The 12027-nt window shown below is 39.4% G+C and overlaps 8 protein-coding genes across 10 annotated transcripts; 5 read left to right on the top strand and 3 right to left on the bottom strand.

Moving 5' to 3' along the window:
- Window positions 1-589: 589 nt before the first annotated feature.
- Window positions 590-1757, top strand: Gasu_24170 (uncharacterized protein). Its single transcript, XM_005706730.1, has 2 exons — window positions 590-992; window positions 1040-1757. The coding sequence occupies exons 1-2, from the start codon at window positions 628-630 to the stop codon at window positions 1236-1238; spliced, it is 564 nt and encodes a 187-aa protein (XP_005706787.1). The 5' UTR covers window positions 590-627; the 3' UTR covers window positions 1239-1757.
- A 342-nt stretch (window positions 1758-2099) lies between these two features.
- On the bottom strand, window positions 2100-3909 carry Gasu_24160 (AP-2 complex subunit sigma-1). Of its 2 annotated transcripts, XM_005706728.1 has the most exons (3): window positions 3179-3909; window positions 3013-3126; window positions 2100-2951 (listed from the first exon to the last, which is right to left on the bottom strand). In XM_005706728.1, the coding sequence occupies exons 1-3, from the start codon at window positions 3875-3877 to the stop codon at window positions 2787-2789; spliced, it is 978 nt and encodes a 325-aa protein (XP_005706785.1). In that variant the 5' UTR covers window positions 3878-3909; the 3' UTR covers window positions 2100-2786. The 2 variants fall into 2 exon arrangements, with proteins under 2 accessions (XP_005706785.1, XP_005706786.1); XM_005706729.1 differs by having other exon boundaries at window positions 2819-3126.
- A 100-nt stretch (window positions 3910-4009) lies between these two features.
- Gasu_24150 (uncharacterized protein) lies at window positions 4010-5533 on the top strand. Its single transcript, XM_005706727.1, has 6 exons — window positions 4010-4305; window positions 4362-4686; window positions 4736-4821; window positions 4877-5005; window positions 5056-5306; window positions 5359-5533. Exons 1-6 carry the CDS (start codon window positions 4084-4086, stop codon window positions 5501-5503), a joined length of 1158 nt encoding a protein of 385 aa, XP_005706784.1. The 5' UTR covers window positions 4010-4083; the 3' UTR covers window positions 5504-5533.
- Window positions 5534-5539: 6 nt separating this feature from the next.
- On the top strand, window positions 5540-6496 carry Gasu_24140 (DNA-directed RNA Polymerase II subunit L). The gene is made up of 2 exons (XM_005706726.1): window positions 5540-5626; window positions 5676-6496. The coding sequence occupies exons 1-2, from the start codon at window positions 5591-5593 to the stop codon at window positions 5859-5861; spliced, it is 222 nt and encodes a 73-aa protein (XP_005706783.1). The 5' UTR covers window positions 5540-5590; the 3' UTR covers window positions 5862-6496.
- Window positions 6497-6609: 113 nt separating this feature from the next.
- On the top strand, window positions 6610-8013 carry Gasu_24130 (uncharacterized protein). Its single transcript, XM_005706725.1, has 2 exons — window positions 6610-7429; window positions 7480-8013. Exons 1-2 carry the CDS (start codon window positions 6739-6741, stop codon window positions 7929-7931), a joined length of 1143 nt encoding a protein of 380 aa, XP_005706782.1. The 5' UTR covers window positions 6610-6738; the 3' UTR covers window positions 7932-8013.
- Window positions 8014-8728: 715 nt separating this feature from the next.
- On the bottom strand, window positions 8729-10089 carry Gasu_24120 (putative glutathione S-transferase). 2 transcript variants are annotated; one of them, XM_005706723.1, is made up of 5 exons: window positions 9557-10089; window positions 9380-9504; window positions 9084-9334; window positions 8944-9031; window positions 8729-8876 (listed from the first exon to the last, which is right to left on the bottom strand). In XM_005706723.1, the coding sequence occupies exons 1-5, from the start codon at window positions 10083-10085 to the stop codon at window positions 8793-8795; spliced, it is 1077 nt and encodes a 358-aa protein (XP_005706780.1). In that variant the 5' UTR covers window positions 10086-10089; the 3' UTR covers window positions 8729-8792. The 2 variants fall into 2 exon arrangements, with proteins under 2 accessions (XP_005706780.1, XP_005706781.1); XM_005706724.1 differs by having other exon boundaries at window positions 9084-9504.
- Window positions 10090-10099: 10 nt separating this feature from the next.
- On the top strand, window positions 10100-10868 carry Gasu_24110 (glutathione S-transferase). The gene is made up of 2 exons (XM_005706722.1): window positions 10100-10612; window positions 10668-10868. The coding sequence occupies exons 1-2, from the start codon at window positions 10109-10111 to the stop codon at window positions 10794-10796; spliced, it is 633 nt and encodes a 210-aa protein (XP_005706779.1). The 5' UTR covers window positions 10100-10108; the 3' UTR covers window positions 10797-10868.
- Window positions 10869-10930: 62 nt separating this feature from the next.
- Gasu_24100 (peroxisomal membrane protein-related protein) lies at window positions 10931-12009 on the bottom strand. Its single transcript, XM_005706721.1, has 2 exons — window positions 11344-12009; window positions 10931-11296 (listed from the first exon to the last, which is right to left on the bottom strand). The coding sequence occupies exons 1-2, from the start codon at window positions 11956-11958 to the stop codon at window positions 11045-11047; spliced, it is 867 nt and encodes a 288-aa protein (XP_005706778.1). The 5' UTR covers window positions 11959-12009; the 3' UTR covers window positions 10931-11044.
- Window positions 12010-12027: the final 18 nt, after the last annotated feature.

Raw genomic sequence — 12027 nt, 5'->3', positions numbered from 1 at the left:
CAATGTCTCCAATGCAGTGCGAGTCAATGAGTGATGGTAAAACCTAAAATGGCAGCTCACCTGACTATCGCAACAATCAATAGAAGTTAAATGTAACTAATAGGAATCAGAGAACCCTGTAGACATTGAATTGTATATCCCCTTTGGCATTAAAGCACTTCATTGCAACGACTGCTTGTTGACGCATTCCTGAAGCATAATATGTATTCTTAGTACATTCCACTTTGCACTTAAAGCAAGATAAATTCGTTTGACTTCAAAACTCAACTTAACAATCCCCTAAAAGAGCAGCAACGATTGAAATGACTACTGTTTAATAATTCTCAAGGAATGTATACACAAGTACTCTATATATCTGCAAATATGAGTTTCCTTTTAGCAATGAACATGATGTTGAAGAAATATAGAAGTGTGTGATGTAAACAACAAGGAAAATTGTACACTCATCTCAGTAGTAGCTACCTTGAATATCTCAAGTTTGGCAATGGAACCATTTGATAGACGTTGATAGATTTTCTCAGTGTCCAGAGCTCAGTGGGTTGTCCAGTGGACATCGAAGGGCATGTCGAATTTCTCTCATATTCAGTTAAGAATATACAAATTGATATTTTGGCGGTTTACTGTGGAATGGGTGGTGGAGTGTCCACTTCTGGAATCTTTTTATACGTTATTCAAAGTGACTCTTTACTTTCAAGGAAACGAGAAACTCCATGGTTCAGACATATATACAAAAGGGGTTCTGATAGGCTTTTTGGTCGCTCGTTTAACAGGCGTTGTATTCACAACTTTGTTTTTGTACTGAGCATGAAGACAGCAGAGTCCTCTTCACTCAAATTTAAGTTCACCCAAAAGTCGGGAGCAAGTTGTAAAGGAGCACCAGTTTGGTTCGACGGGAATATAGGATTCTGCCCTATTTGCCAAGGCACTGGGAAAGTTCGTTGCTTTGACTGCAATGGTTACGGCATTCACCCCTGGGCAGTTGTTGACGAACGGTAAGCAGTTTTTTACCTGTATTCTTTTAGTTGCTTACTTTTGGTAGACTCGCTGGAGGGCAGCCATGTAAGCTTTGCAAGGGTGCTCGAGTAGTGAGTTGCCCAGTATGTGCCCCTCATTCTTATAAGAGTTTGAGAGCCTCTGTTTTGGGAATCTCCTTGAGCCAAGCTGAAAGTGAATCAAACGTAGACAACTTACAGGAAGAACAAGATGATAACTGGGTCTTACAACCGACCAGCTTATAATCCCTCTCTTTTTGGTTTTTCGTAGCGAAGTTTCAAATTATGTTTTTGCTGTGTACATGAGTTGTATATAGGATTGTTTTTGAATTCTACCTCTATGGAAAGTTTAAAATTTAAAATTTTGTATATAATGGAAGAGTTTTTGGTTTGTAAACTTTCTAGAGGCAGAGCATTCATACAACTTTTTCTCGTGTTGGTAAATAAATATTTGTGGTTTTATTCTACAGTAATAATGAGTGGCTCCTTTTCTAAGTGCGCAACAGATATAGATGCCTAATTTCTGTGACGAATTTCCTTGAGTAAAAGAGGTTCAGGCCGTTTCTTAACAATTTCCAAAGAAATAGTATTGTGTATTTTATTGCTTGAACAGCTTACTTTATATGCTCAACGTGCTATTTATGAACAAGTTTTTTGGATACAACTGTTTTCGGAAGTTTGCCACAAAATAGATCGCTATAAAGCTACTTGTTTCCAAAGAAGATATTGACAAAAAGCTATCCTAGTAAATACGAGATATCAAAATGAAAAAGCTGGTAACACCAAAAGTGAAAGGAAATGAACTTTTTTTTACAATAGCATCCTTTAACAGAAACCAAGGAGAACTTTCTTGCGCTCCCATTTCTGAAGCAATCACATTCTCTTGGAGCAATTTGATAATCTCCCCCTCAGCCTCATGGAACAAGGAACTGATAGCCATCATGGTGATTTCTCTCAACAGGATGAAAAAGTTGAAAGTTTGATACAGGAAATCAATCAGTGGAAAAGCATTGGCAGGAACTGTGTAGAAAGACCTTGGGTGACTCTTTCATATGCACAGTCGGTGGACGGAAATATTGCGGTGCCTGGAAGACGAACCCATCTTAGTTGTTTACAAAGCACTATATTTACCCATCAACTCAGAGCCTGTCATGAATACATACTGGTTGGTATAGGCACTGTAATAACGGATAATCCTCAACTGACTGTGCGGTATGGAGTAAACAACAAGTCGCAACACTGCCCACAAGAGGCCGAAATTTCGACCACTCCTATACCTGTGATATTGGATTCTTCCTTAAAGATACCTATGGAGTCGTCTTTGATACTTCGAGACCATACTGTTAGTAGACCTCTTTTGTTTACTAGTGAAGCCGCCTATGAATCTGAAAAAAGAAAAGAAATTGAAAAACATGGAATACAAGTATTCTCCTGTCCACTATCTACCACTAGTCATGGACTCTGTCTAGAATATATCTTTCGACAACTAAAGTGGCACTATCACTTGGGGGACGATAATCATCAAAAATCTTGTCCTAGTGTGTTGGTGGAAGGAGGAGCACAAATCATTCGCTCTCTTGTGCTTCAGCCCTCTCTGATTGATCTGTTGGTTCTTACGGTATGTCCATTGTTCCTGGTAGACGGACTTCCAAGCACTCACTATCCACACAACGCTACGCAACAAACAAAATTTCAGTGGAGACAAGCAACTCTTGTTGGTAACGATATGATACTTGTTGGAGTGTTCAACCATATGAGAAACCAATAACTCCACTGATAAAGATAACTATTCTCTTACTTCTCCAACTTCTCAAGTTGAGCTAGTCGAGTAAGTATTACGTCTTTCGAAGTTTCTATTATGTTTCCACCACAAATCATTTCATCAAGTATAATATAACATTTATAAAAGTTGTACATTAGATCCAACTCAGTTGCATCCCCAAAGTATTCATCCAAGACCTATATACAACGACATTGATTTCACTCCAACTACTATATTGTAAAAACTCTCGTTGCTTACTTCCATCCACAAATGTATCCACTCCAACATGGCAAATTCATCATCGTCCCTATCGACTCCTAAAATAAAGTAAAGGTTTGCGTATCTTCTAAACACGACTTTATACTTTTGAAACTAAACGAAAAAACTGATTAGCATCCGCTTGAGTGGAGTATGTCAGTCTTACGCTCATAAAATTGGGTGAGTTTTGATAATCTTTGGAAACCACTTGAGCATATACTTGATCGATAAAGGCTTTCTTGGCAGGAGTCAGTGGGCTTTTGTCTTCCACGTCTGCAGAAAGTCGATACGAAATAAAGTGCTTCTTTAAACTTTCCTTAGTACTACGTTCCAGTTCTCTATGGTTGTTCTTTGATTGATTACTATCTGTGTTGTTGATAGAAGAACGCGAACGATGGGTGTTGTTTCCTTGTTCCTGGTCCGATGCCCACAAACCAATCAAGTCGACACTATCTTCCGACAATTGTTTCTTTTCTCCGTTCTTTGCAAGGACTTTGGAAGTGGGCACCGAGTGGCTAAGCGTTTCTGAAGAGTCAGAAGTCCAATCTATCAAAGCCGAACCTGAGGTTGCGTGTGATAGGTTCCAAGACTTTGTCCGTTCTACTACTTTCTTTTTCTTAAAGTCATCTGATGAATTGGACTTGGTCATTTCGGCATTAACACTGGGCGCAAGTCGTACGACCAAAGGATAGGAAGCAGTTGATTTGCTTGCACTGCCTTCCAATCTAAATACTGGCTTTGGTATTCTCCCAAGTTCTCCTTGTTTCCCTGTTACTCCTTCATCCGGTTCTGAGTCGGTGAAACAATAGAAACGATGGAGTCTCACTTGTCCTCTGATATTCAGCGCTAGTATGAAATGAATCATGGTGAAAGTCGTCACAAACTTTGAAAATGCCAATTTCTCATTCTATTCTCCTTTATTTGAAAAGCCATCACTGTCATTTTTCAGTTGTTAGCTTTCTCACTCGAAATTTTGTATTTCGTCTCCAGTTTGCAGTCGTTAGTCAAGCTTTGTACGCACATCATCAATTTGAACACAAGTGTGGATACGTCGGTTGGTCCCATTGTTTCATGTCGGAAGATGCCAAAGTTGCACAAATAGTTTCATTAACTGGTTTATCAACAGAACAAGCAAAATTTTTTCTGGATAGTTGCGGAGGAGACACAGAAGCAGCTTTGAATACTTATTTAGAAACACAGCCTGAAGAACAGTTGTCTCGTTGTGAAGAAGTAGAGACGCGAGCTAGCGAAGTATTTGAGGAGTCATCGCCACCAAGAGAAACAGTTTACCGAGTAATTGTGTAGTTCTTTGTATTTTTCAACCATTTATGCGTTCTTTATTTGTTTAGGAAAAACACATTATGACGGATAAACAAAGCAGTTCTTCGAGACAGCCAAAGCGAGGAGGTGTTGCTTCACTACGCGATTTGTTACCAGAAGAACCTTCCCCAGAAGAAGAAAGTGGAAAGAATTACTATGCTGGAGGAGAAAGAAGTGGACAAATGATACAAGACCCTAGAAGACCCCCTAGGAATGACAACGAGAACGAGCTGACGAGAAAAATATTTGAAAAGGCTATGCAGTATAATGAGCAACCTGAGGAAGATGTCGACTTTAGTAATCGTCAGCGCTTCACAGGAGCAGGCTATCGGTTGGGTGACGGAAGGGACGGAAGTAAGTGAGCTTTGTTCAGTCAACTGTTGTTGAAAACCTTGCCTGGCAGGTAGCTTGTCACAGCCAGTAGTAATGGGGAAGAAGAATGTGGTCAAAACATTAACGTTTTATAAGAATGGCTTTCAAGTTGATGAGGTTTGTTTCCCAGAGTTTGTGCATTTGAATATTTTGGGTTTTTACAGAGTCATAGGGCCCCTTGAGAGAATATGATGACCCTGCCAATCAACAGTTCCTTAGAGAGGTGGAAAGCGGATATGTTCCACGTGAGATGGAGGAGCCTGGAATGGGAAATGTTTCGATCAATCTTGTAGACAAGAAGGTATTTTGTATGAATACAACTTTCTGCTCGCCATGATTGAATTTCCGTAGGATGAAGAGTTTGTTCCTCCAAAGCCGAAAGTGCAGCCTTTTACGGGGCGAGGATATCGACTTTCGGAAGGAATGGGAAGTAGTTATGAGGCAACCTCCTCTGCTACGGAGTCGGGTGGTTCAGAAATGGAGCATAAGCCATCGGAGCTGGATCCGAACAAGCCAACTACATCGATCCAAATCAGGCTGCATGATGGTACTCGCGTTGTGGCAAGGTTTAATGAAGACCAAACTTTGGGAGATATTAGAAGGTATTGGAAATGCTTGTTTATTTTGTGAAGTGTTTATAGTCGTGTTTGATAGGTTTGTATCCAGTGCCCGACCTCTACCATCCAACGCCGCCTTTGAACTCAGTTTACAATTCCCAAGGCAAATTTTGTCAGAAGACTCCAAAACAATCAGTGAATTAGGCTTGAAAGGATCAGTTATCGTTCAAACTTTGAAATAAGTGTTGTGTAATAAAGGTTGATGATTGCATTGTTGTTGTAGGACCTTGTCCCGTTGAGAAAATTGTCTTTGATTAGAAGTTATTCCGATGATTATTCCGGTGCGTTGTTTCACTTGTGGCAAGGTATGTTGGTTCCTTTGAGTAGCTAAGACCATAAACAGAAACAACTCAGGTCATTGGAAACAAATATGAACAGTATGTGAAATTACTTAACGACAAAGACTATACCGAGTGCCAAGCCTTGGACGAGTTGGGACTGAAGCGATATTGCTGTAGGAGAATGCTTCTAACCCATGTAGACCTCATAGAAAAGCTTCTTGCATATAACATTGCTGACAGAATGGCTGGAATGTCTTGAACAACTTGTGAGAGTGCGACTTGCTATTTTATACGAAACTTTTTGTTCCCCAACAGCAACCTCATTTCTATGTGTAGTTGACATAAAAACGGCTCCAAGGTTGCTCTGCATGATCTACAATACTTAAAATAGCGCGCGAGAAGCATTGTAAGGTCCGCTGGTAGAGCTTATTTTAGCGTGACTGAGTCGCGACAGTTGCCATAGCTGGGACACTGTGCTTTTCGCCTTCACGCCCTTTTGACACAGAAGAAACTGCCCTACTTGGCTAGTTTAAATATGCCAAGGGTTTCATTCGCTTGGAATGAATAGTTCCAAACAAGCGCTAACACGCTACAAAGCAAGTTTCTCCCACTCACTGTGTTGGGAGTCGAGTTTTCCAAGGAACAAGTCTCCAATCCATAGATCAGTAGAAATGTGATGTGCACTGTTTATGTAGATTCTAAAGTTGGCTTTGCATAGCTTTGAAGAACCTAAAGAGAGACTTATCTAGTTATTATCTTCCACTGAGTCGCTTTGCTCGAGAGAAAAATGACGATTGTCATAGAAAACTGGACATCGGATGCGAGTGTCTTCTATCCTTTAGTACTCTTTGAAGGAAGGTTTGGACGTTATTTAAGAAATAGCAAACTCATGTAAAGATATTGCACAGTTGTTCTTCTGTTTCACGGTATATCCGAATTCATAAGAACTATAAAGAAGAGGAAAATAGGTTTCCTTGTTTCAACGGACGTTTCAAGGCTTTATGTTTGTTGAATAAAGGAACCAATAAAGTTGGTTGGTTGTTCTCTATTGTTTTATCCTATTTAGAATGGTCTTTTAGTTGAAACTATGTACTTATACGGAGTCAGACGATTTGTTGGAAAGTGTGGAAACAGTTATGACATACGTTTGTGAAAAACCTCGTTACCGGATTCGCTTAGTATATGGCTTGACGAGAAATGGTGACGGCAGTTTTCAAGTCTCTTCTAAGGATAACCGAGGAACAAGTGTTCAGGGTGAAAGAAGATTGGCAATGGCGGCCCTTCTTATTCAAACTGCAGCTGCTGAGTTTCTGTATAGACAAGGGTTAAAAAGGAAAACTTTTATTTTTGACCAACAACACGTTTCTGCCATTCCTCCTGTAACAACTTTTCGTTTTTCGTTTACAGATGAGGAAGCATTTCGTTTGCAAGATGGTTCACTGTGGTCTACCATTCATGAGCAACTGAAAGGTTTACCTGATCGAGAGGATACTATTGATTTGGTTGTAATGTCTTTTACGAGATACGATCCCAACGCGAAAGTCGCAAAAGCTCATACTGCTCTTGGTGGTGATAGATTAGCACTTTTTGGTGGTGGTTGTCTTTACAGTTGGCCTGAAACGATAGAACAAGTCGTTGAACGTTTTCTGGATGAACGTCCTTGTGACAAGTCCTTATTTGATGATAGTGGAGGACGAGGTAAGATGTGGTCAATCACTGCAACCACCATTGGAGCATTACTTCATGAACTCGGACACTGTCTTTCGTTGCCACATCCTACTGGAAAACTGGGATGGAAAGGTGGTGGTATAATGGCTCGTGGTTTTGGTAGGTCTTTCAAGAAAATGAAAGGACAAGATACTTAGAGTTTTCAATAGACCACTTCAATCGGCTGTTTGTTGGTTTTGAAGATGGAAGAGTCATCACTCAGGCTGACGAACCTTTTTTTGACCGCAGTTCTGCTATTCGATTATTCTATCATAAATATCTAAATCCAATGGGTTACTATCATGCATCACCTACACCTGCAAGTTGGTGGAACCGACTAGTTGACCAAGATCAAATAAAGTTATCTCGGGATTCGGCAACCCAAGCGGTTATGATTACTGCTCCATTTGGTATACGCCATATTGCATTTCTGGTAAACGGCGATCAGGCTGATCACGAGGAATATCATTTATCGGAGCCTCCACCGAACAACAGGACGCTTATGCCGGATAAACAGTTGATAGAGCAGCGACTGCATTTACAAAATACGCGGACAGAGGTTTCTGTAAGTGTATGCGATAGTCATGGCAATATCGTCGTTAAGAGGTTGAAGGAAATTTGATGCTGGTCGTGTAACTTGTTCTATCCATGTGAATCACCACCCATTTGGAAAATAAAAGGTGAATAAACCACGAAGATACGAGTCCATGATTCCTTTGTGTTGTTATCCATTGAATAGGTTGTTAAGAGATATACAAGCCCATATTTCACAACTTGTAACGCTATTACAAAGTTGATAAGCATACAAAAGTTGCTATAAAGAGTCTTTACATGGGGGCGCGTACAACGTGGCAGAATTTCAGTATTGGTTTGATAAATGCCACATCCAAAAAATTCTTTGACCCGCAACTGACCCGGTCCCTGGAGATTCTCTACCGTTTCTTAATGAAAAGTCAATTTTCTTCCAATGGGATGGATGTCTGTCATCTGTAACAGTATTCCTTTTCAATTGATCGGACTGTCAGAGAGTTGTTCCTATCTTGGAGTGTTGATGCTGTGTATAATGCACTTGGTTTTCAATAAGGATAGGACCCAGTCCTGCTTTGGTGTAGACTTGAGTGAAAAGGATAGAAAAGACGGCAAATCATCAGTTACAACAAAACGAAAAACAAAAAAAAGTTTGCAGCATAGTCTCAAACAAATATTCCAATGCAGGCAAGGTAAAGGGCATCTGTCCAAATATACAACTTCCAAGGACTCCTCTTATAAAATTCCAGATAAAGAAGTTCAGGAGAGTGAGAATGAATGCCTGGGATGTTTAGATAGTTGTGCTTTGGCAACACCTACTAGAAGAAGACGTCTATCTCGAGAAGAACTGAGCAGTCTCTTATCGAGGTTGTCTATCAATGAATGGACCATTCAAATGTGTAGTACTATAGCCGAAGAAGAATAAAGGCTCTATTTCAGTTGAACAAAGTCTGATTTATGAAAATTGAGTATCTCGATTGTGAGAAACAGAAAAGTCCAGTTTAGGACCCATTGGAACTATACCAAAAGGATTAATCGTCTATTTCAACCACAAACCCGGATTGTTAGATATTTCTACCTCTACACATCTAAAACAACAACCATACCGGATGACTCATGTAATAATGTTTCTTAATATGCTCGAAAGAAACGGTTTCTTTGACACCTGGTAACTGATACATGTCCAAAGTGAACCTAAGTACAAGTAAAATATTCTTGATGGTAACTTATGAAAAAAGTATCAAACCCATGCAAATTGGGAAACGAGTATAAAGGCCTCAGATTACATTTAAAATGATATTGGTAAACGGCATCAAATCGAATGAGAGTTGTAAATAATCGAATATCAGCTTCAGTCACTTGGTTTCCACAAAGATAACGAGATTTAGAAAGTATTTGTTCCAAATGTTCAAGTTCATGAAACAAAGTGGTAACTGCCTCTTCATAAGCTTCCTGTGTGCGAGCAAAACCTGCCTTGTAAACTCCATTGTTTACATTCTGTAACTCTTCAGTACTTTTCTCATCCAAAGAGAAACAACCTACTTCGTATATAACACCGTTGATAGCGTCAATTTTGGATGTTAGTTCCGCTGGATATAAATCCAAAGCTGGATTTTCAGCAAATTCGTTAAATTCGCTATTTAACATTCGAATAATTTCTGCAGACTCTAATAACAACCATCCGCGTTGAGCTTCTTCTGACAACAAAGGGTGACTCACCGTTGTTCACTATGGTCTTCCTTTTCTTATCCCACAACAAAGGTACCGTAAACCTTCCGTCATATCCAGGATCTACTTGAAAATAAATGTCCCGGAGTCTTTTGGCGCCATTTATTTCATCAGGAGTACAGAAAGGAACCTTCTCTCCTGGTTCTATAAATCTCCAGCCCATGCTGTCCATATGATAGTGTACTACAGTACAACCTATGACAGGTTCCAAGCCTTTCAGTTTACGTACAATTAGTGTTCTATGGGCCCAAGGACAAGCCAGAGAAACATATAAGTGATATCTACAAGGCTCTGCTGCAAAGTCTGCTATTTTTTCTCTTGAAATCCAGTTGCGGAACTGGGACTCTCTTCGAACAAAGTGACCCTTTTGATTGACATCGTCCAATGCAGCCTTATGTTGTTGTTTGCTGTCCATGAAGATATTCAAACTATGCGTTCTCTTGAGACACCTTTTTCCAATCACGAGTCTCACACAGTTCTTCTTTAGAGGAATACTCCACATCCCATGGACAAAAGTCATCGATTTTCATTTTCTACTCCGAAATGTATCAACTAACTTACTTTCCTATTCGAGGAAGAGCTGAACATATTCGCCTATTTCTAGAAGACCTTAAAATACCATATGAAAGCAAGATAGTCAATTTTGAAGACTGGGAAAGTTATAAAGCCAAACATAGTGGTACAGAGAAACTTCCTTTTGGACAGTTTCCGATTTTTCAAGATGGCAACCTACACCTGGCTCAGAGCGGAGCGATTGCAAGATACTTGGCCAGAAAACATGACAAATATGGAAAAACAGATGAAGAGAAGGCTTTAAACGATATGCTGTTTGATATGGCTGTCGATATCCATAGCATATACCTAAAGCACATATATGATCCTCAACGGAAACAGAAAATGGATATCTTTGTACAAGAAGCAAAAGGAAAGTTAGAATTGGTAGAAAAGTTTGTGAATCGCAGAGGAAATAAGTTTGTTGTTTGTAATGAGCCTACTCTTGCAGATTATTATATGTTTGAGGTGTTGGACATTCTTTTGAGAGAAGAGGTGAGATGAGATCAGTACTGTTCTAGTTGAATTGGAAATTCACATTGTTTCATAGAAGACGATACTTGATTCTTATCCTAAGCTAAAGGGAATTCATAATCAGATGAAAAATCGTTCTCATATTGCTGCATTCTTAAAGTCCGATCGTCGGTTCGACAAACCAGTTGCAGTGTCAGATGCTTGAGTATTATTTGTATTGCAAAAATGAGAGAGTGTCAATGTTTGTTTTTAGTATAATAAAAGTATTTGTTTTTCAGATGCTTGAAACTTGTGTAGAACAGTGCATGGATGACAATTTTAGCGTTCGTCACCAGATAGGAACAAACGAAATCCTTTATTTCAATCCGCAGATATTTCTTCCAAAGATAAAGAAACCTCAAAGTTCTTTTGCGTGGTCTCATTGAACTTGTCAAGAGACGTGTGAATATATTCTTAATGAGAATGAGCCAAACTTGAAAAATAAATGACCCACATGACAGTAACCACATTCACCCACAAAACCCGAAATGTTAAAGGAATCACTGTAAAAGTTATGCACTGAACAAGAGGCCAAACTCTCCAGTTGGCATACATAGTTGGCCAGAATTTGTGTCTCAACTTGTCTACAATCAGATGCCAGTTATGACCTTCCAAAAATCCAGTACCCAAGAAAAAGGTTATATTAAAGAATGCAGCAGCAAAGGTCTGAATCAAGTTCACTTATAGACAAGTATGGAGAAATAGAAACTTACTTGATCCAAGATAATCTTTTTCAAAAAAGCCCATCGACCACTTGGAAAGAGACGCTCCAGTATTAAATACCAGTTATGGAAAAAAGGTCCCATAAAGATAAAACCCCAAAAACCTAAAGCAAAAGTTCTTCGAATATTCCAGTGGAACAACGATTGCCCTCTTTGTTCTAGCCACTGTGCTACCAAGTCACTAAATGCATTGATCAAGGAAGTTGTAATAGCCTTGGTCAAGATAGGTCTTTCTTCTAAAGCTGAGATGTAACTCAAGTAAAGAGACACAAAGGGATTGTTACCACCTTCTGGACCCTGATTGCGTTGGTTATGACCTGAGTTGTTACCACCGCCATTATTTCCACCAAATGCGTTGCTGTCACCACGCAACAAAATATTTTTACTTGATCCAAAATATTCTCCCGAAAGAATATTCAACTTATTGTCTCTCCAATTCGGGAATCGGATCAAGTGTCTTCCCAAAGCACAAGTCACGTTGACATATTCTCGTTGAGTATTTGTCTTATTCCTACAACTGCTATATCGATAAGAATACGGAACCAAAACATGTTGGAAAACTCCATTCACTAGAAACGAATACATACTGCTGGAATGGACTTGCATTCCAACGAAGAGTCATCCAACGCTTTTCCCGTATTATTTCAAAATTCATTTGTTCTTTACAACTATTCA

Source organism: Galdieria sulphuraria (assembly GCF_000341285.1).
Source record: "Galdieria sulphuraria unplaced genomic scaffold scaf_17, whole genome shotgun sequence".
In the NCBI taxonomy this organism is placed as follows: domain Eukaryota; phylum Rhodophyta; class Bangiophyceae; order Galdieriales; family Galdieriaceae; genus Galdieria; species Galdieria sulphuraria.
Note: the sequence above shows the minus strand (reverse complement) of the source record. Positions and strands in the feature narration are given on the sequence as shown.